Source organism: Coregonus lavaretus, assembly GCF_964263955.1.
Source record: "Coregonus lavaretus genome assembly, chromosome: 1".
Classification (NCBI taxonomy): Eukaryota; Metazoa; Chordata; class Actinopteri; order Salmoniformes; family Salmonidae; genus Coregonus; species Coregonus lavaretus.
In genome coordinates this window covers 13,926,767-13,948,559 of record NC_139988.1, presented here as the reverse complement: position 1 = coordinate 13,948,559, position 21,793 = coordinate 13,926,767, and the positions used below count along the sequence as shown (strand labels likewise).

General features: G+C 45.5%; 1 protein-coding gene across 1 annotated transcript; it reads right to left on the bottom strand.

The window, feature by feature from the left end:
- Positions 1 to 475: 475 nt before the first annotated feature.
- Positions 476 to 20,064, bottom strand: LOC311127815 (pseudokinase FAM20A-like). The gene is made up of 12 exons (XM_084159696.1): positions 18,758 to 20,064; positions 12,887 to 13,080; positions 12,649 to 12,699; positions 10,497 to 10,575; positions 10,309 to 10,401; positions 7,175 to 7,290; positions 6,855 to 7,035; positions 6,227 to 6,336; positions 5,950 to 6,031; positions 5,799 to 5,858; positions 5,350 to 5,625; positions 476 to 995 (listed from the first exon to the last, which is right to left on the bottom strand). Exons 1-12 carry the CDS (start codon positions 19,150 to 19,152, stop codon positions 923 to 925), a joined length of 1,710 nt encoding a protein of 569 aa, XP_084015822.1. The 5' UTR covers positions 19,153 to 20,064; the 3' UTR covers positions 476 to 922.
- Between the last annotated feature and the right edge of the window lie 1,729 nt (positions 20,065 to 21,793).

The following is a 21,793-nucleotide window of genomic DNA, read 5'->3' as shown; positions in this document are numbered from 1 at the left end:
GGGCAGCTGCTGTTGTGGGGGGTTAAGTGCCTTGCTCAAGGGCACAACTGCAGGCAATGGCATCTAGGATTTAATACCAGCAACCTGTCGGTTGCCAGCTCACTTCCTGCCAGATTTTGCCCATTATTCACTACACCCACATCAACCGAGAGAACAGGACAGGACAGGTGAAGGAAAATCCCCAGGAGGGCCTCACATTCTGTTTTATTGGTTCAGTGCATATGAAGGAAGGAGATGAGGAAAGGAAGCCCCTTTAGATTATTGAGATGCACCCCATTGATGGTGGTCACTGAAATGAGATGTTTAACTGTCGGTGGAATACTGTTTTGTATGAATAGTCTTTTGAACAATTACCAAGCATGATGGTGTTGGATGATGTGAGCAATGACCACAAAAAGGCTTGAAATAGGTTGAAAGAAAGCGACACACACTTCATCAGAGAGCTTATAAAGTTAGTAAACCCAGAACCCACTCCTGCATGTAGTTAAGATCAGTCACAGAGCCTTTATTGTTGCTGACACCTTATAAAACGGTCAAACATAAGCTCCATCCAGTAGTGTTGGACAGAATCCAAACTTCATTTGGGGTGATTTCACTTTACTCTTTAAAATAGTAGTGGTTTTTCTCCCTCTCTTCTAAAACATCAGGATGCCATGGATTTGTAGTCAGGACAACAATGAGAACAGCTCAGAGCAAAAGGTCCAGACATGTTGAGATGAAATGGCATCCAACAGAACGTTATTTGAAGACAAAGCTTTGATTCAGACTAGTTAGAACAAAGTATAGCTGGTGGTGACATGATAAGTTGCACGTCCTCATACAGTACTGTAGCTGTGATGAGGGGGTATCTACGTCAGGGTGTGTTATGGTTGGCTTGGTGTTGTGAAAGCACTTAAAGGGCTGACACATCCTGATGAGACAGTCAGACGGACACCTCCTGATGAGACAGACAGACAGATACCTCCTGTTGAGGCAGACAGTCAGACGGACACCTCCTGATGAGACAGACAGACAGACAGACAGTCACCTGATGAGACAGACAGACACTTCCTGATGAGACAGTCAGACAGACGGACACTTCCTGATGAGAGAGAGACAGCTCTTGATGAGACAGTCAGATAGACAGACAGATGGACAGACAGACAGACACCTCCTGATTAGACAGAAAGACACCTCCTGATGACACAGACAGACAGCTCTTGATGAGACAGACAGACAGACAGACAGACACCTCCTGATGAGACAGAAAGACAGACAGGTGAACAGACAGACAAACAGACAGGGATTAGATGCTGCCTTTCTCCACAACCCCTCACCCCCTCCTCTGTCACAACCTCTTTTAAATCGCTTTCTCTCTCTTCCCCCCAAAGATGACATGTCTTGTTTGTACTCCAAAGTACCCCGCGGCCCATGGTCAATGACTCCTCATCACTCACCTATTCACAGTCTAATGTGGATCTAGATCAACCAAAACAACAACACAACAGAAAGTGATCACTAAGTTCATCATATCAGAGTTTTCTTCAAACAATCACCCAAAATTAGAACTTTATTTAGTCATTTATATTTGATAAAACATCTGTTGGCACATTATTACTTTACCAAACCGATGTGAAATCATTCTTACATAGAACTCAAAGCAATTTAATTTCAAAAGCTGTCCCTAAATGTCTTTATTGATGTCACATGACTGTTGGATACTATAATAATAATAATAATAATATGCCATTTAGCAGACGCTTTTATCCAAAGCGACTTACAGTCATGCGTGCATACATTTTTTTTTGTGTATGGGTGGTCCCGGGGATCGAACCCACTACCTTGGCGTTACAAGCGCCGTGCTCTACCAGCTGAGCTACAGAGGACCACAGAAGGGCATGAGGCTGAAATCATCTTACATTATCCAGTGCTTCTTCCACAGTAATTTGGCTCATTGGATGCAGTCATACTGTAGGTCCATTTCAATGCACTGCAAGGCAGAGGGGATCTCCAGAGAGGGTGCAATGCCTGGGAGGACTGGGTGACATACGGGTGACCACATAGCCCAAGGCCACGGGTGACATTTTGACAGTGCAGGAAAGCAGTGCTGCTGTCTATTGACAAAACAGGCTGTATAATTTCAAAGGTTTGACTTGAAAGACTAGCAGTAGCAGTGTAAAATCACTGGGAAGCCAAGCCAAACCAGAATAAAAGCCATATTCCAATAAAATAAAATGTTATTTGTCGCATGTGCTGAACACAACAGGTGTAGTAGACCTTACTGTGAAATGCTTACTTACAAGCCCTTAACCAACAGTTCAAGAAATAGAGTTTTACTAAATAAACTAAAGTAAAAAATAAAATAAAATGTTACACAATAAAATAACAATAGCGAGGCTATATACAGGGGGTACCAGTACCGAGTCAATGTGCGGGGGTACAGGTAGTCGAGGTAATTTGTACATGTAGGTAGGGGTAAAGTGGTATAAGGGTAAACCTATATTGTGATAATTGCGTTGTTTGCTCTATAACCCATTAATTCATACGTCACCGTGATATACAATAAGGCCAAGGCCGTGACAACAAAAAGACAAGTCACACAGTGGCGGAATACATTTTACTACACAATCACAAAACCGGAGAGCAACATCTGTCTGGTGAAGTCCACAAAGCAAATATTGCATGTAAAAAACAGTTCTATGACCTGCAGCATGTTCAAGCAAGTTAATGTTTTCAATAGTTTACTAAACAACTACTGATTTAGAATCACTGAGTTACCGCAAGTCAGCACAAAGACAATGGGAGCACTGCCTCCCCTATTCCAGCACCATTTCAACTTAAACATGATCAAATCAACAAGGCTATATATGCTTAGTTTAATACACTGAAAACAAACTTAAAGATGCCAAAAACAATTTAGTCCAATCAATGTTGCTAAATATCATGTGGCTGTCCATGGTACTGATTTCTGTCCGTGTGTGAGTGCGTGCTTGCGTGCGCACGCAAGTAAAAAAAATGTTGGGGACTCACCCTACTTCTAGATTAGTTGAACGCTGTCCTCCTCTCTTTCATGTTGGCAAAACGGTCTACGGTTTTGTACGCTTTTAGTTTTAGTTTTCATAGGCTACCTAGCTAAAATGCTTGCTAGCCTAACTTGAACCAGCTAAGTTAGCTAGCTAGTTAACGTGAGCCTACTAGACTACATCTGGGCTACATATTGAACTCCAATCGTTTCAGGCCAGTGGCACAACATATGGATCTATGGTTAGATCAGAATTGCCGTCGTAACCAACTGGCCTGTAAAGAGAATAAAGTCATCACCACAAGTCCAAATCCCCATCTCCATCCATGGCTTAGGAAATGGCCGATTTAGCAAGCTAGCTACTGCAGGACATCAACACAAGCAGACCAGAAACAGACGTTTTTCTGACAGTAATGAAGTTTTGCTCAGGATGTGATTTGATTGGTGTGAACCCAAATCCAAACTGACCTCCCTTGGAGGCGTTTTGCTGCGCCAGGACAACCCACAGTTGAGCTCAGCTCAATGCTGATTGACTGATTATTTTATACTTTTTTATCAAGGGAGGTCAAATGCTTGCTGGCATCAATCAATCAAATGCTACGGCGGCAACATGTCATACACTTTTGGTCCAGACAGCATCAGATACATGGGCTACACATACTGAGACACAGTGTTAAACAAATCAAAATGTACTTTATATTTGAGATTCTTCAAATAGCCACCTTGATGACAGCTTTGCACACTCTTGGCATTCTTTTAACCAGCTTCATGAAGTAGTCACCTGGAATGCATTTCCATTAACATGTGTGCCTTCTTAAAAGTTAATTTGTGGAATTTCTTTCCTTCTTAATGTGTTTGAGCCAATCAGTTGTGTTGTGACAAGGTAGGGGGGGCTATACAGAAGATAGCCCTATTTGGTAAAATACCAAGTCTGTATTATGGCAAGAACAGCTCAAATAAGCAAAGAGAAACAACAGTCCATCATTACTTTAAGACATGAAGGTCAGTCAATACGGAACATTTCAAGAACTTCAAGTGCAGTCGCAAAAACCATCAAGTGCTATGATGAAACTGGCTCTCATGAGGACCGCCACAGGAATGGAAGACCCAGAGTTACCCCTGCTGCAGAGGATAAGTTCATTAGGGTTACCAGCCTCCGAAATTGCAGCCCAAATAAATGCTTCACAGAGTTCAAGTAACCGACAGATCTCAACATCAACTGTTCAGAGAAGACTGTGTGAATCAGGCCTTCATGGTCGAATTGCTGCAAAGAAACCACTACTAAAGGATACCAATAAGAAGAAGAGACTTGCTTGGGCCAAGAAACACAAGCAACGGACATTAGACCAGTGGAAATGTGTCCTTTGGTCTGGAGTCCAAATTAGAGATTTTTGGTTCCAACTGCTGTGTCTTTGTGAGACACGGTATGAGTGAATGGATGATCTCCGCATGTGTATTTCCCACCGAAAGCATGGAGTAGGAGGTGTTATGGTGTGGGGGTGCTTTGCTGGCTACCACAGCATTCTGCAGCGATACGCCATCCCATCTGGTTTGGGCTTAGTGGGACTATCATTTGTTTTTCAACAGGACAATGACCCAAAACACCTCCAGGCTGTGTAAGGTCTATTCACCAAGAAGGAGAGTGATGGAGTGCTGCATCAAATGACCTGGCCTCCACAATCCCCCAACCCCAACCCAGTTGAGATGGTTTGCAATGAGTCGGACCGCAGAGTGAAGGAAAAGCAGCCAACAAGTGCTCAGCATATGTGGGAACTACTTCAAGACTGTTGGAAAAGCATTCCAGGTGAAGCTGGTTGAGAGAATGCCAAGAGTGTGCAAAAGCTGTCATCAAGGCAAAGGGTGGCTATTTGAAGAATCTCAAATATAAAATATATTTTAATTTGTTTAACACTTTTTTGGTTAGTACATGATTCCATATGTGTTATTTCATAGTTTTGATGTCTTCACTATTATTCTGCAATGTAGAAAATAGTAAAAATAAAGAAAAACCCTTGAATGAGTATGTGTGTCCAAACTTTTGACTGGTACTGTATATATTTTTCTAATATTCTGGGAAGCTTGGCTTCCCTTGGCATCCATGAATACACGCCACTGAAAACTAGTGCAGAATGCATTACTCTGTGAGAGAGACCAGACCCTGTGCTTCCGGCTTTTACAGGACGGGGTGACCTGCCATCATGATCCTCAGGCTGTCCTTGGTCTATAGTTACCTTCCCTTGCAGGACTTGGGGATACCTCCAAAATGTCAACCTATTCCTCTATTATAGTGCACTTCTTTTGACCAGAGCCACATGCCTCAGTTTGGATTCCTTAGGAACCTTAGTTACCTCTCCTTGTTGGGCGTAGCCACTGGTTTGACAGACTCAGGCATGGTGGAGGTATCAATAAAGTCTGTCGTGATCACCTGAGCTTCTCCCAGCCTGCGGAAACACCTGTGGACTGTCTTCAGGACGCGGTGCAGCCGGCGGTCTAGGGCCTGCAGGTGGGGCTCAGCGAGAACCGGCTGCAGTGCGTCTCCTCCCAGGGATTCCCTCATCACGTCACTGAGCCTATAGTGGTCCTGTGAGAGGAGCTGCAGCCGCAGCAACGTGGAATGCTTTATACTGAGAGGTGAGGAGTGGCGGGAGAGGGGGTAGAGGGGGAGAGAGAATGTGGGAGAGATGGGCGGAGAGTGAGACTTGACTCGACAGTTGCCATGCCAAGTTTTTTCAATAAAGGTTAAATATTGGTGTCAGTTAATCTGTGTTAGTGACTAGTGTATGCTCTCCATATTTACATGCAGCACTGTGACAGTGGAGCCAGTATGGACATCTCATCATGAGAATGCTTCCCAAACCTGAAACACAGGAAGTGATGTCATCATAAGGGAACGACAAATATTCCATGGTAGAATGACTGAAGTTATATATAGCAACTCTAGTACCCACCCTTTGGCGTTGTCAAAGTGAAGAAGGAAACCTTCATCGCCAAACTTAGTGAAGATCTCATAATGATGCCTATCCATGTTACCTGAGGGAGAGTGCCAAGAACAAATATTCACTCACATAGGGCTACAGACAAAATTAGAGCACTGTAATTGGAAGTCATTTGGGACACAACATGATTATTCACTGTATAGACAAAGATAGTGCACTACATAGGTAATAGGGTGTCATATGGGATGAGGACAGGGGTCCATCAGGGGTGATGGGTGGTAGTACGTACCAATGAGGAAGTCAAAGATGGCCATGTCTATGATGTTGAGCAACCTGTTCCCTGAGTTGTAGGGATACAGCTGCTTTATGGTGTCACAGTAGAAGGGGTTCACCTCCCACCTGGTAGAGACAGACAGATTATAACAAGATATTATAACATTTACATTTACGTCATTTAGCAGACGCTCTTATCCAGAGCGACTTACATTATTATTTTTATTTTTCATACCCCCGTGGGAATCGAACCCACAACCCTGGCGTTGCAAACGCCATGCTCTACCAACTGAGCTACATCCCTGCCGGCCATTCCCTCCCCTACCCTAGACGACGCTGGGCCAATTGTGCGACAGAGCCTGGATTCGAACCAGGATCTCTAGTGGCACAGCTAGCACTGCGATGCAGTGCCTTAGACCACTGCGCCACTCGGGAGACCATAACAATATATTATAAGATATTATAAGATATTATAACAAGATAGTATAACAAGATATGAATTGTAACAATATGAATGTTCAGTCTGCAATATTGACTTATCATAAATGAACAGTAAAATGGAGATAGGAAGAGATGTGTAGGTCTCAGGGTTAAGGTCTCAGGGTTAAGGTCTCAGGTCTCAGGTTTAAGGGTTGAATGCTTACTCCTCCCTGCCAGTGAAGGTGTATGATCGTATCCAGGGGTTGGGGATGGAGATGCGAGGGGCGATGCTGAGACCGGGGAGGTAGGCAGACATGGAGCCCTCCAGCAGGTCAGGGTTCCCACACACAGCGTACTCTGTCTTACACACGTACAGACACTTGGCAAAGAAACAGGTGTTGTTCGCTGTTTGGAAGAGAATATACATAGATATAGATTAGTTTAAACCAGCATTACGCCGATTTCATCATCGCCTTTTAATCATAGACTGATTATTTAAGACCTAGGTAGCAAGGTAATGCATACATGGAGGGGTAATGCCTACCTGGAGAGGTAAAGAACACACTCCTTAGGTCCTCGTTGTGAGTGGTCAGGAGAATCTCCCCCGTTACGTTCACCAGCCTGCCCACCACCGGCGGTACCCTCCGGAAGTCCAGGATTCTAGAAGAGAGAAAGAGAAGAGTTCCATTCTGATGAACACAAACTCAAACATCTTCTACGACTCAGAGTTCTAGAAGAAAGAGTTCCATTCTGATGAACACAAACTCAAACATCTTCTACGACTCAGAGTTCTAGAAGAAAGAGTTCCATTCTGATGAACACAAACTCATACATCTTCTATGACTCAGAGTTCTAGAAGAAAGAGTTCCATTCTGATGAACACAAACTCATACATCTTCTACGACTCAGAGTTCTAGAAGAAAGAGTTCCATTCTGATGAACACAAACTCATACATCTTCTACGACTCAGAGTTCTAGAAGAAAGAGTTCCATTCTGATGAACACAAACTCAAACATCTTCTACGACTCAGAGTTCTAGAAGAAAGAGTTCCATTCTGATGAACACAAACTCATACATCTTCTATGACTCAGAGTTCTAGAAGAAAGAGTTCCATTCTGATGAACACAAACTCATACATCTTCTACGACTCAGAGTTCTAGAAGAAAGAGTTCCATTCTGATGAACACAAACTCATACATCTTCTACGACTCACAGTTCTAGAAGAAAGAGTTCCATTCTGAACAGAAGACACAATAGAAAGTTAGATGAACTCATAGCTCCTGCAATCTCTCACCTCAGTTGACACACACAAAGTCACAGGAAATTAATTAAACTTGAATTATTTGTATACATAATAACGCCTATGTGATTGTCTCTGTTCTCCGCTGTGTAATCTAGCAGGTGTTGATGTGTAGCAACAGCCACTTCCCCCAGGGCCATATTAACAGTCTGACAGGCCTGTGTGTCTCAATAACAGTCATCAGTCAGTATCTGAGGCTGGATAAAGAGATGTTATTGAGGTGCTGTCTGGGCTGGCGTATCTCACCTGCTGATTGGGTCTGATAATGATAAGGCCTCTGGCACAACACAGAGACAAAGAGACAGAGACACAGAGACAGAGACACAGCACAGAGACACAGAGACACAGAGACAGAGACAGAGACACAGCACAGAGACACAGAAACACAGAGACACAGAGACACAGACACAGAGACAGAGAGACAGGGACACAGCATAGAGACACAGCATAGAGACACAGAGACACAGAGACACAGACACAGATACAGAGAGACAGGGACACAGCACAGAGACACAGCACAGAGACACAGCACAGAGACACAGAGAGACAGAGAGACAGAGACACAGAGACACAGAGACAGAGACACAGAGACAGAGAGACAGAGAGACAGAGAGACAGAGACAGAGAGACAGAGAGACAGAGAGACAGAGACAGAGACACAGAGACAGAGACTGTGGTGGGAACACACAGACAGACCAGACATATTCAGTGCTAGACAGTACTGTAGTGTAGAGTCACAGTGTTCAATGAAGGTATGATAACAGAGCATGTAGTGTAGAGCCACAGTGTTCAATGAAGGAATGATAACAGAACATGTAGTGTAGAGCCACGGTGTTCAATGAAGGAATGATAACAGAACATGTAGTGTAGAGCCTCAGTGTTCAATGAAGGAATGATAACAGAACATTTACTCTTTGCTTTTCTTCTTTGCCACTTCATTAAAATGTGAATTTACAAAACGATATATTGTGAGTAGGGGTGTAACGATTCGTTTTAACAACGATTCGATTTGTATCACGATTCGTGGTTGTCGATACGATTCAAGGACGATATTGGTTCATTTAGAACGATACGATCCGAAACGATTCAGTGACTTGAAATCGATTCAGTAACCTTTTAGCCAAAAATTCAACCAGTGTGACTGAAATAAATACCTGGATACTGGACAGTGCAGGTGAAGTTTCCTAGATTCCTGTTTCTTGTAAGGACCGCAATGGTGGCTTGATAATTTCTCGCTCGTCGGCTTCTCCTCTGTCGTCCGCCATGCTATGTTTTGTTGTCTTTGCGCCTTTGCGCTGCTGCTGGCACGGGGCGATGACGTCACGGATAGGCAGACTGAATCGAGTAATGTTTAAAGCCTTTATCATTAAAAGTGCTAAGAAAAAACATCCATATAAAGTCTGACGTGCTTAAATCCAATGGGTTATTTCCTAGTATCGATACAATCGATTTATTACATTTTAAAACGATGTTAGATTGATATATGTTGTCCAAAAGGCCAACTCGCCGAGCACAGATCGATGTAGTTGGATCATAGGAATATAAATCGATACATCGATGTAGTAGATGGATCGTTACACCCCTAATTGTGAGGTAAAAATGTATTTGACGTAATAACTTAACTTATTTGAGCTTTATTGGTGGTTTTTAGCCTACACCCAGTTACACCCTTCCATGTTGTTGTTGTGTCCCAAGGTATAACAACCACATTGACTTGATGTCTCGTGTGGTTCTAGGTTGACAAGCTGTGACTGTAATGACTGTATTTGACTGATGACTCACTTGAGTTAATGTGCAGTAACCTGGAGGTATGGAGGTTAGAGAGACTTTACAGTAGACAGAAGTAATTACACCTATGTGTGTGGAAATCAAATGCCTTGCTGGGGAAGGAGACATGTTGAAATAGCGGAGAGACTATAATCTCCCAAGGACACTATCTTTCACAATCACAGAGATGGAGGTAGAAGTTTCAGGCTCTGTTTGTTGGAAGACCACTTGGCGTTACAATAGGGAATACAGTAGGAGTACAGTAGGGCCTACAGTAGGAGTTACAGTAGGAGATACAGTAGGCAATATAGTAGGAGATACAGTAGGGGATACAGTAGGAGATACAGTAGGAGATACAGTAGGGGATACAATAGGAGATACAGTAGAAGATACAGTAGCATATACAGTAGGGCTACAGTAGGAGTTACAGTAGGAGATACAGTATTCTTGAAAATCATTCCATTTGAAGGGTTCTTATGCTTTTCCATAACTGAATGGAAAAGGAATGTCTTTGTCAAAAAATAGGTTCAATCCTTGAGAGATTTCCTGGTAAGATAAAGGTTGAATAGAACAAAGTAAATATGAGGAGAGTACAGGTTGCCAAGGTTACCTGTCCAGGTGAAAAGCAGCAATCTCAGCGTTGTGTCTCTGGAAGTCGACAAAGTAGAACACATCATCAGGAGTCTCCTGGTCTCTCTGCTGTCTGAGGAACAAATGATTCATAGAACTACAGTACTGTTCAAAATATCACTACAAACCAGAGCACTCCCCCTGATTGATTTCCCCAGAAACATTCACCTCATGGGTTTGAACATGGCCTTGCCAAAGTTCTGCATCTTCAGGGCCAGCTTGAGGTGGTGTCCACTGGGCTTTACCACTAAGAGACAGGGAAAGAGAGAGAGAGAGAGCAAGAGAGAGAGAGAGAAACAGAGAGAAACAGAGAGAGAGACAGAGAGAGACAGAGAGAGAGAAAGAAATAAAGAGAGAGAGAAACAGAGAGAGAAACAGAGAGAGACAGAGAGAGAGATAGAGAGCGATAGACAGAGAGAGAAAGAGAGAGAAAGAGAGAGAAACAGAGAGAGAGAGAGAAAGTGAGAGACAGAGAGAGCGAGAGAAAGAAAGAGAGAGAAACAGAGAGAGAGATAGAGAGCGATAGACAGAGAGAGAAAGAGAGAGAAACAGAAAGAGAGAGAGAGAGCGATAGACAGAGCGCGAAAGAGAGAGAGAAATAGAGAGAGAGAGATAGACAGAGAGAGAAAGAGAGAGAAAGAGAGAGAAACAGAGAGAGAGAGAGAAAGTGAGAGACAGAGAGAGCGAGAGAAAGAAAGAGAGAGAAACAGAGAGAGAGAGAGAGAGATAGACAGAGAGAGAAACAGAGAGAGCGAGAGAGAGAGAGAGAGAGAGAGAGAGAGAGAGAGAGAGAGAGAGAGAGAGAGAGAGAGAGAGAGAGAGAGAGAGAGAGAGAGAGAAAGACGTTTACGGATCAGACAGGAAATGAACTAAATTAATCATTTTGTCTAACCGACCACTCCGCCAACCACCTGCCCTCAGCTGCTGTGTCTGGCGTGTTGGCCAACCTTAGCTCACTAAAAAAACTATCCAAAAAACACATAGTTGGTCAGGAATCTGACCCAAGTTTATTTTGAAACTCCAATCCTTGGGGTTTATTGTTGACTCTGTTCGATATTATTTTCTCTGCTCTACATCTGTTTCAGCCTGGACCTGTTCCCAATGATAAGATAATGACAGAGGCTGTAATGGTTCTACAGATGGAGGACTACCCTCAGCAGGGTTTCTTCATGCCTAACCAGTATCCATAAAGACACACGCTTCTCCTCCTGATTCCAGCTGATTCAGCTCAGTCTTCTGAAGCTGTATCTTATTAATAGTTTACAATCTCTCTCTGCTGTGTTTAACTGGAGGGGAATCAAACAGACAAAAACAAGCTTTGAAGAGCAATGGGCACATTGTTGCTTTTCAGCAGTTCAAGAATAATTGGTTGAAAAAGCCATATAATAATAAAAGTAGGACGGAGGAATAGAGGATTTGTGTGTGTTGTTGCTGAGGTTGGAGCCATCAGTGTGTTTTCAGAGAGTGTGGTTGAAGGAGCTACAAATCTTAGAATGCATCCGGCTGCTGTTAGGCGAGATTGGTGTGTGTGTGTGTGTGTGTGTGTGTGTGTGTCTGTGTGTCTGTCTGTCTGTCTGTCTGTTTGTCTGTTTGTCTGTGAGCGTGTGTGTGTGTGTCCATATTCTGAGTTGTTTGTTGCTTGAAGGTATAGCTATGCTGTGGAGACTGCCGGTGTGTAGGATTCTGTGGCATCACCCCACTCTCTGGTGTGTAGGATTCTGTGGCATCACCCCACTCTCTGGTGTGTAGGATTCTGTGGCATCACCCCACTCTCTGGTGTGTAGGATTCTGTGGCATCACCCCACTCTCTGGTGTGTAGGATTCTGTGGCATCACCCCACTCTCTGGTGTGTAGGATTCTGTGGCATCACCCCACTCTCTGGTGTGTAGGATTCTGTGGCATCACCCCACTCCTGCTCTCTGAGATAAAGCTTTTTAAAGAACACTAAATGAGCCTCTCTCTGCCTCCAAGGATGTGACTTATGAAGATCCGGAGAGTCTGAGAAATTAAAACGATGCTAATTTATGGGGCTTGGATGAAAACAAATGTATTGTCAGTGGTGCAACAGGGTGTTCGGCTCTGATAGCACGACTGAGGAGCAAAAAACAGGGAGAAAAAACTACAAAAGAAGCAGTCATGAAGAGGACTGTGTCAACTGATTCTCTCTTCCCTCTCATTTTCTCCCGGTCCTCCTCAAAACAACCATTGACACGCCAGAGCATAATGGAAAACATTTGAAAAGGAATGTATGTTAAACACAAAACACACAAATCATGCAGACACAAAACAGAGCAGATACGTAGACAAGACAGGACCTTACCCTGGGTACAGTCACACGCTCCTTTGAGGGCCTTTTCATCTTGAGTGTAATCTGCATAAAGACATTTCTGCAATGAATACCTATAACAATTATATAGATGGCTAATTATTAAAGCATGAGGTCCTATAGCACCTACATGCACTGTTGACAGTGACTTTAATGCTCATATGAATTGTTATAACGCTCATATGAATACCGCTTATATGAATGGTTATAACGCCCATACAACAAGTCATACCTGCGCTGATGACAGTGGTGGCCTGCATGTCTTGTAGCAGGCGGGTGATGGCGGGGTTGTCACGGGCGTACAGGGCATAGCGGTTGATGCCCAGGTGGAACTTCAGCCAGCTGGCCTCAGGGTCAAAGGTCACCTGGTGTTCCAGCATTGTCATGTTGAGGGCTGCCGCAGCCTTGCTGTACAGCTTCATATGCCTGAGGGGAAGGGACGGGGGTGGGGAGGGGGAAGATGGGGAGAGAGAAAGGGAGAGCGTGGGAGTGGGTTTAGGGTTATGCATAGCCTTGCACTTGCTGTACGACGTCATATTGTATGCCTGAGGGGGAGAGAGAGGTGGTCAAAACGAGGTCATAGTTAGGGTATGCCAAACAGAGTTATCCTTGAAAATCTGCGATACACACTGTGAAACTCATACAGTATCAAATCAAATCAAACTTGATTGAAAGCACCTTTAAAAATCGAACTCCCATGGTCAGGACAAGTGTTGCTTCAAAGGACCAACAATCATCCAAACCTTTAGGATATTTCCACAGAGGCGAACAGACTGAGAGGAGAACAGACTGAGAGGAGAACAGACAGAGGAGAACAGACTGAGAGGGGAACAGACTGAGAGGAGAACAGACAGAGGAGAACAGACTGAGAGGAGAGCAGACTGACAGGAGAACAGACTGAGAGGAGAACAGACTGAGAGGAGAACAGACTGAGAGGAGAACAGACTCACAGGAGAACAGACTGAGGAGAAAAGATTCACAGGAGAACAGACTGAGGAGAACAGATTCACAGGAGAACAGACTCACAGGAGAACAGACTCAGAGGAGAACAGACTGAGAGGAGAACAGACTGAGAGGAGAACAGACAGAAGAGAACAGACTGAGAGGAGAACAGACTGAGAGGAGAACAGACTCACAGGAGAACAGACTGAGGAGAACAGATTCACAGGAGAACAGACTCACAGGAGAACAGATTCAGAGGAGAACAGACTGAGAGGAGAACAGACAGAAGAGAACAGACTGAGAGGAGAACAGACTCACAGGAGAACAGACTGAGGAGAACAGATTCACAGGAGAAAAGACTCACAGGAGAACAGACTCAGAGGAGAACAGACTGAGAGGAGAACAGACTGAGAGGAGAACAGACTCAGAGGAGAACAGACTGAGAGGAGAACAGACAGAAGAGAACAGACTGAGAGGAGAACAGACTGAGAGGAGAACAGACTCAGAGGAGAACAGACTGAGAGGAGAACAGACAGAAGAGAACAGACTGAGAGGAGAACAGACTGAGAGGAGAACAGACTCAGAGGAGAACAGACTGAGAGGAGAACAGACAGAAGAGAACAGACTGAGAGGAGAACAGACTGAGAGGAGAACAGACTCAGAGGAGAACAGACTGAGAGGAGAACAGACAGAAGAGAACAGACTGAGAGGAGAACAGACTCACAGGAGAACAGACTGAGGAGAACAGATTCACAGGAGAACAGACTCACAGGAGAACAGACTGAGAAGAGAACAGACTGAGAGGAGAACAGACTCACAGGAGAACAGACTCACAGGAGAACAGACTCAGAGAAGAACAGACTGAGAGGAGAACAGACTGAGAGGAGAACAGACTGAGAAGAGAACAGACTCACAGGAGAACAGACTCACAGGAGAACAGACTCAGAGAAGAACAGACTGAGAGGAGAACAGACTGAGAGGAGAACAGACTGAGAAGAGAACATACTGAGAGGAGAACAGACTCACAGGAGAACAGACTGAGAGGAGAACAGACTGAGAAGAGAACAGACTGAGAGGAGAACAGACTCACAGGAGAACAGACTGAGAGGAGAACAGACAGAAGAGAACAGACTGAGAGGAGAACAGACTGAGAGGAGAACAGACACAGAGGAAAACAGACTGAGAGGAGAACAGACAGAAGAGAACAGACTGAGAGGAGAGCAGACTGAGAGGAGAACAGACTGAGAGGAGAACAGACTCACAGGAGAACAGACTCACAGGAGAACAGACTGAGAGGAGAACAGACTGAGAGGAGAACAGACTGAGAAGAGAACATACTGAGAGGAGAACAGACTCACAGGAGAACAGACTGAGAGGAGAACAGACTGAGAAGAGAACAGACTGAGAGGAGAACAGACTGAGAGGAGAACAGACTCACAGGAGAACAGACTGAGGAGAACAGATTCACAGGAGAACAGACTCACAGGAGAACAGACTCAGAGGAGAACAGACTGAGAGGAGAACAGACAGAAGAGAACAGACTGAGAGGAGAACAGACTCACAGGAGAACAGACTGAGGAGAACAGATTCACAGGAGAAAAGACTCACAGGAGAACAGACTGAGAGGAGAACAGACTGAGAGGAGAACAGACTGAGAGGAGAACAGACTCAGAGGAGAACAGACTGAGAGGAGAACAGACAGAAGAGAACAGACTGAGAGGAGAACAGACTGAGAGGAGAACAGACTCAGAGGAGAACAGACTGAGAGGAGAACAGACAGAAGAGAACAGACTGAGAGGTGAACAGACTGAGAGGAGAACAGACTGAGAGGAGAGCAGACTGAGAGGAGAACAGACTCACAGGAGAACAGACTGAGAAGAGAACAGACTGAGAGGAGAACAGACTCACAGGAGAACAGACTCACAGGAGAACAGACTCAGAGAAGAACAGACTGAGAGGAGAACAGACTGAGAAGAGAACATACTGAAAGGAGAACAGACTCACAGGAGAACAGACTGAGAGGAGAACAGACTGAGAAGAGAACAGACTGAGAGGAGAACAGACTCACAGGAGAACAGACTGAGAGGAGAACAGACAGAAGAGAACAGACTGAGAGGAGAACAGACTGAGAGGAGAACAGACTCAGAGGAGAACAGACTGAGAGGAGAACAGACAGAAGAGAACAGACTGAGAGGAGAACAGACTGAGAGGAGAACAGACTGAGAAGAGAACATACTGAGAGGAGAACAGACTCACAGGAGAACAGACTGAGAGGAGAACAGACTGAGAGGAGAACAGACTGAGAGGAGAACAGACAGAGAAGAGAACAGACTGAGAGGAGAACAGACTCACAGGAGAACAGACTGAGGAGAACAGACTCACAGGAGAACAGACTCACAGGAGAACAGACTCAGAGATGAACAGACTGAGAGGAGAACAGACTGAGAGGAGAACAGACTGAGAGGAGAGCAGACTGAGAAGAGAACAGACTGAGAGGAGAACAGACTCACAGGAGAACAGACTGAAAGGAGAACAGACTCACAGGAGAACAGACTGAGAGGAGAACAGACTGAGAGGAGAACATACAGAAGAGAGAACAGACTGAGAAGAGAACAGACTCACATGAGAACAGACTGAGGGGAGAACAGACTCACAGGAGAACAGACTGAGAGGAGAACAGACTGAGAGGAGAACAGACTGAGTGGAGAACAGACAGAAGATAACAGACTGAGAGGAGAACAGACAGAGGAGAGAACATACTGAGAATAGAACAGACTCACAGGTGAACAGACTGAGGAGAACAGACTCACAGGAGAACAGACTCACAGGAGAACAGACTCACAGGAGAACAGACTGAGAGGAGAACAGACTGAGAGGAGAACAGACAGAAGATAACAGACTGAGAGGAGAACAAACAGAGGAGAGAACAGACTGAGAAGAGAACAGACTCACAGGAGAACAGACTGAGAGGAGAACAGACTCACAGGAGAACAGATTCACAGGAGAACAGACTGAGAGGAGAACAGACTGAGAGGAGAACAGACTGAGAGGAGAACAGACTGAGAGGAGAACAGACTGAGAAGAGAACAGACTGAGAAGAGAACAGACTCACAGGAGAACAGACTGAGAGGAGAACAGACTCACAGGAGAACAGACACACAGGAGAACAGACTGAGAGGAGAACAGACAGAAGAGAAGAGACTGAGAGGAGAACAGACTGAGAGGAGAACAGACTAAGAGGAGAACAGACTCACAGGAGAACAGACTGAGAGGAGAACAGACTGAGAGGAGAACAGACTGAGAGGAGAACAGACTCACAGGAGAACAGACTGAGAAGAGGACAGACTGAGAAGAGAACAGACTGAGAGGAGAACAGACTGAGAGGAGAACAGACTCACAGGAGAACAGACTGAGAGGAGAACAGACTCACAGGAGAACAGACTGAGAGGAGAACAGACTGAGAGGAGAACAGACTCACAGGAGAACAGACTGAGAAGATAACAGACTGAGAAGAGAACAGACTGAGAGGAGAACAGACTCACAGGAGAACAGACTGAGAGGAGAACAGACTGAGAGGAGAACAGACTCACAGGAGAACAGACTGAGAGGAGAACAGACTGAGAGGAGAACAGACCGAGATGAGAACAGACTTAGAGGAGAACAGACTGAGAGGAGAACAGACTGAGAGGAGAACAGACTGAGAGGAGAACAGACTGAGAGGAGAACAGACTCACAGGAGGACAGACTGAGAGGAGAACAGACTGAGAGGAGAACAGACTGAGAGGAGAACAGATTCACAGGAGAACCGTCAAAGACAAATGCAGATTATTCTGGAAAACATTTGTAGTGGCAAAGCCTACACACTGTTACCACCTCCCTCTTGGACTCTCTGACTCCCTCTCGGAGGTTCCGAGCTGTTCACCCTACCTTCTTCTCCTCCTTTTCTGACACCTCTGTATACATATCTCCACAGAAACATACAGTATGGGCAGGAATCACTCTGGATCCAAAGCAAACATTCAGACCATTGAGGAGGCTGGGGAAGCATGTGGCATTGTTGCACCGTTGTGCCAGTTCTGAATGTGGTAAGTGGGAGGGTTGATTGTTTCACTGTGTTTAAGCATCATCAGCTGCTGTGGTCAGATGATATGAGGGGTCGTCAAAGCAAGTACATTCATTCAGAGTATTCCTGACCTAACTGGCCCACAGTGACAGTTCTGTATAATCAGGAAGGCTCACCACAGACCACAACCAGAGACCACAAACCCACAGACCAGAGACCAGGGAGCAAGCAGCTGGCTGCAAAACCACATCACCCTCCTCTTTCAGTGCTCTTGATTCAGACTATTGATAATGTATACCACGCACGCACATATGCACACACACACACATCATAAACCATAGTGATTGACCTGTAAACCCCACAGTATACTATAACTGCCTATTTTCATCCTCCAGATTAAACAGTCCAAACTGTCCCCAGAAGTCCCCCTAAAAACCATCCATCCTCTTCTGTTAACAGGCTGTTGCAAGATTTTGCAAGACACTCCCACTAAGCCCTGGAGTAACCATTGTTATGTGCATATTTAGAACGTAGCCAAGGGGGAGAAATCTCCTCTCTTCATATTTCTTGTGTTTTTCCACCATTGGAGCCCAAACAGGATCTCTCTGAGGGGAATGCACTGGGCTGTGATTGACAGGGTAAGACAGGAGCCAAGACAGCTACAGTCTGTTCAGCTCTCACAGGTTTAAAGGGTTTGATCAGGTTTGAGAGTCTTGTTTACCTAGCACAGCGAGATCCAGACATAGGCTCTCAATGACGTGTGAGTGTTGGTTGCAGCCCTCCATTAAATGCTGTTTATGACATCGACTTTAAAGACAGTTCATAGGATTAGTCTTTATGGGAAAATTGCTTGCCTAAGAGAAATAGTTTTGAGTTGTTGACGTGCTTATGCTTGAGTGTCTGTGCGTGTGTGTGAGACAGAGAATGCGAATCAGAAGAAGAGTGAAAATGGCGTGTTTATGCATGTGTCAGGGATCCACGGCCGTGATGTCAGTGACCCATACGTGTCTCTTCAAATGTCTAGTCCCACCAAAACTAAATCACAACCATAAAACATTGAGAAAGGTCTAAACTCAGGGCTGTGTGTACTGTACTCACCTCTCCCAGCGCGAGACCTTCCTCCTGTAATACTCCATTAGCTCTTCAGACTGCATCAGTCTCTCTTCCAGCCCGAGCTCCGGTGTCTGAATGTTATACAGGGGGTGAGCAAACAGCCTCCCCAGCTTCGAGCCCCAATCTGTGGAGTCGTCCGTAGCTCCGACCCCCTTACCCTGGAGGTCTACGGAGGTGGTGTTGGAGAACCAGGGGGTGGTGAGGCCACTGTACCCAGCAAGGGTGAAGTTAGTCCCCCTGGAGGAGGGACAGAGGCAGCCTCCATCCGCTGGTCCTGGTTGTCTGTGGCGGAGCTTGGGGACCAGGACGAAGTAGAGGTCAGCGGCAAAAATGGCTGTGAGGGTCACAGCTAGGAGCAGACGATCTCTCCTCATCATCATACTGGAGGATGGAAGGGTGAGGAGACAGAGAGAGACAGCGAGAGAGATGGAGGGGAGAGACAGAGACAGAGAGAGAGATGGAGGGGAGAGACAGAGAGAGAGGTGGAGGGGAGAGACAGAGAGAGACAGAGAGAGAGGAGGAGGGGAGAGACAGAGAGAGACAGAGAGAGAGGAGGAGGGGAGAGACAGAGAGAGAGGTGGAGGGGAGAGACAGAGAGAGACAGAGAGAGAGGAGGAGGGGAGAGACAGAGAGAGAGGTGGAGGGGAGAGACAGAGAGAGACAGAGAGAGAGGTGGAGGGGAGAGACAGAGAGAGACAGAGAGAGAGGTGGAGGGGAGAGACAGAGAGAGAGGTGGAGGGGAGAGACAGAGAGAGAGGTGGAGGGGAGAGACAGAGAGAGACAGAGAGAGAGGTGGAGGGGAGAGACAAAGGTCAGATCCGGGTCTCTATCTGTGTGTAATCCTCCTGGATGAAGGTGGTCAAAGCCCCAAACGTGTTGGACACAGTCAATTTTCCAGGTTCCAGGTGCTTGGTTCTGTTCTGGCTCAGACCAGATGAGAGACAGTGTGTTGCTCACTCCAAGTGATAGGTTGCAATTTGGCTCCAAGCAGAGGTCCGCTTGGCTTTGTGAAGAGAGTGAGTCCACCTCCTGTCACAGCAGTATGTAGAGCGCAGTTCAGTTGGCTTCTGTCTTCCTGGTCTTGCCTTGACGGTGTGTGTGTGTGTTTGTTGCAGGTTGTCAGTGGGAGGTGGCAGGTCTAAGTCCAGTGTGTGTGTGTTTGTTGCAGGCTGTCAGTGGGAGGTGGCAGGTCTAAGTCCAGTGTGTGTGTCCTGGCTGCCTTTCGTCCTCCTGAACACATTCCTCTTCATCTGGAACTGGCTCTGGCGAACAGTGTTCTCTGAGAAAAGAAGTCTGAGTGTGTGTTTGTGTTTGGTTGTACATGTGTCAACAGATTTACAAGTGTTTGTGCATGTGTCTGAGTTGGTCTCTTTGTGTGTGTGTGTGTGTGTGTGTGTGTGTGTGTGTGTGTGTGTGCGTGCGTGTGTGGGGTGTGGTGTGTGGGGTGTGGGGTGTGGTGTGTGGTGTGTGGGGTGTGGTGTGTGGGGTGTGGGGTGTGGTGTGTGGGGTGTGGTGTGTGGTGTGTGGTGTGTGGTGTGTGGTGTGTGGGGTGTGGGGTGTGGTGTGTGGTGTGTGTGTGCTAGGTCATCCGTCTCATTGTGATTTCCTCTCAACACCCTCTCAACACCCTCTCTTCTTCTGTCTTCTCCTCTCCTCCATTCTCTCTCCACTCCTCCCCCTTTCCACTTCCTTCCACCTCCTCTATTTTATTATTCTCCTGTAATCTCTCACCTGTTCCTCAATCAGATTCACTCTCTCATCTCATCTCCGCTCTGCTCTGTTCAGCTCCCAGGCACTGTTCCAACAGCACTTTCCTTCCCGTCCCACTTCCCATACAGACACACACACACACCTCCCCTACTCCGTTAACACTTGCCAGAGGGAGAGAGGGAGACAGAGAGAGAGAGAGAGAGAGAGAGAGAGGGAGCGAGAGCATGGTAAAGAGATCTAGAACAAGTAACACCCATGCACAGAGTCAGACAGTGTCTACAGACAGACACTCAGCCTTTCTTCTACTGTTTCAGTGACAAGGTCCTTCAATGGCACTACTAAAAGTCACTGTAGACTGCATTTGTTATTCTAATTCCCTGAGCAGCAAGAAACTCAGAGGGTATTTCCCAGACTCCATCTGTGTTGTTGTTACCGTGGTATTTTAGAAACATCGGTCATGTGTTTGGGTGTGTGTAAGGAACTCTGGCAAAGCTACGCAACGATGTCTCCAACTCATTCTCAGGGGTTCTCTCTCTCTCTCTCTCTCAGAAGGAGAAAATGGACCCAGACATTCCTTGATTGATGTTGGAAATTAGCGAAAGGCGTCCATAACCTGACCTTTTAGCTGTTAAAGTGCTTCTGTGTGAAGACACTCAAAAGTGAGTGAAGTGAACACGCCCTAGAATGGCTAGGAATACCACAACTATGGCAGTTAAGAGCATTGGGCCAGTAACCGAAAGGTTGCTGGTTCGAATCCCCAAGCCTACTAGGTGAAAAATCTGTTGATATGCCCTTGAGCAAGGGACTTAACCCTAATTCCTCCTGTAAGTGGCTCTGAATAAGAGCATCTGCAAAAAAAATATTAAATATGAGCAGCTATTGATCTAACAACATAAATGCTTGATGTAAAAATATGCATTTTATTTAGACAGGCGACGACCACACTTTTTCACAACTGTCGTTTGCATGTGGCTCCTTAAAATGCCGTTATCACAGTGTTCATTTAGCGAAGACAAAGTCGGCCTATTCTAAACGCCCCCCCGAAAAACAACCTTGGTAGGCTAACACTGATAGAGAGAAATAATTTTTTAAAATTATAATACAAATTCAATCCATAATTCCTCCAGATTATCTGATGTCTGTGTTATGAACCATGAGTTGTTTACTTTACATTTACATTTACATTTTAGTCATTTAGCAGACGCTCTTAACCAGAGCGACTTACAGGAGCAATTAGGGTTAAGTGCCTTGCTCAAGGGCACATTAACGTCATTTAGCAGACGCTCTTAGCCAGAGCGACTCACAAATTGG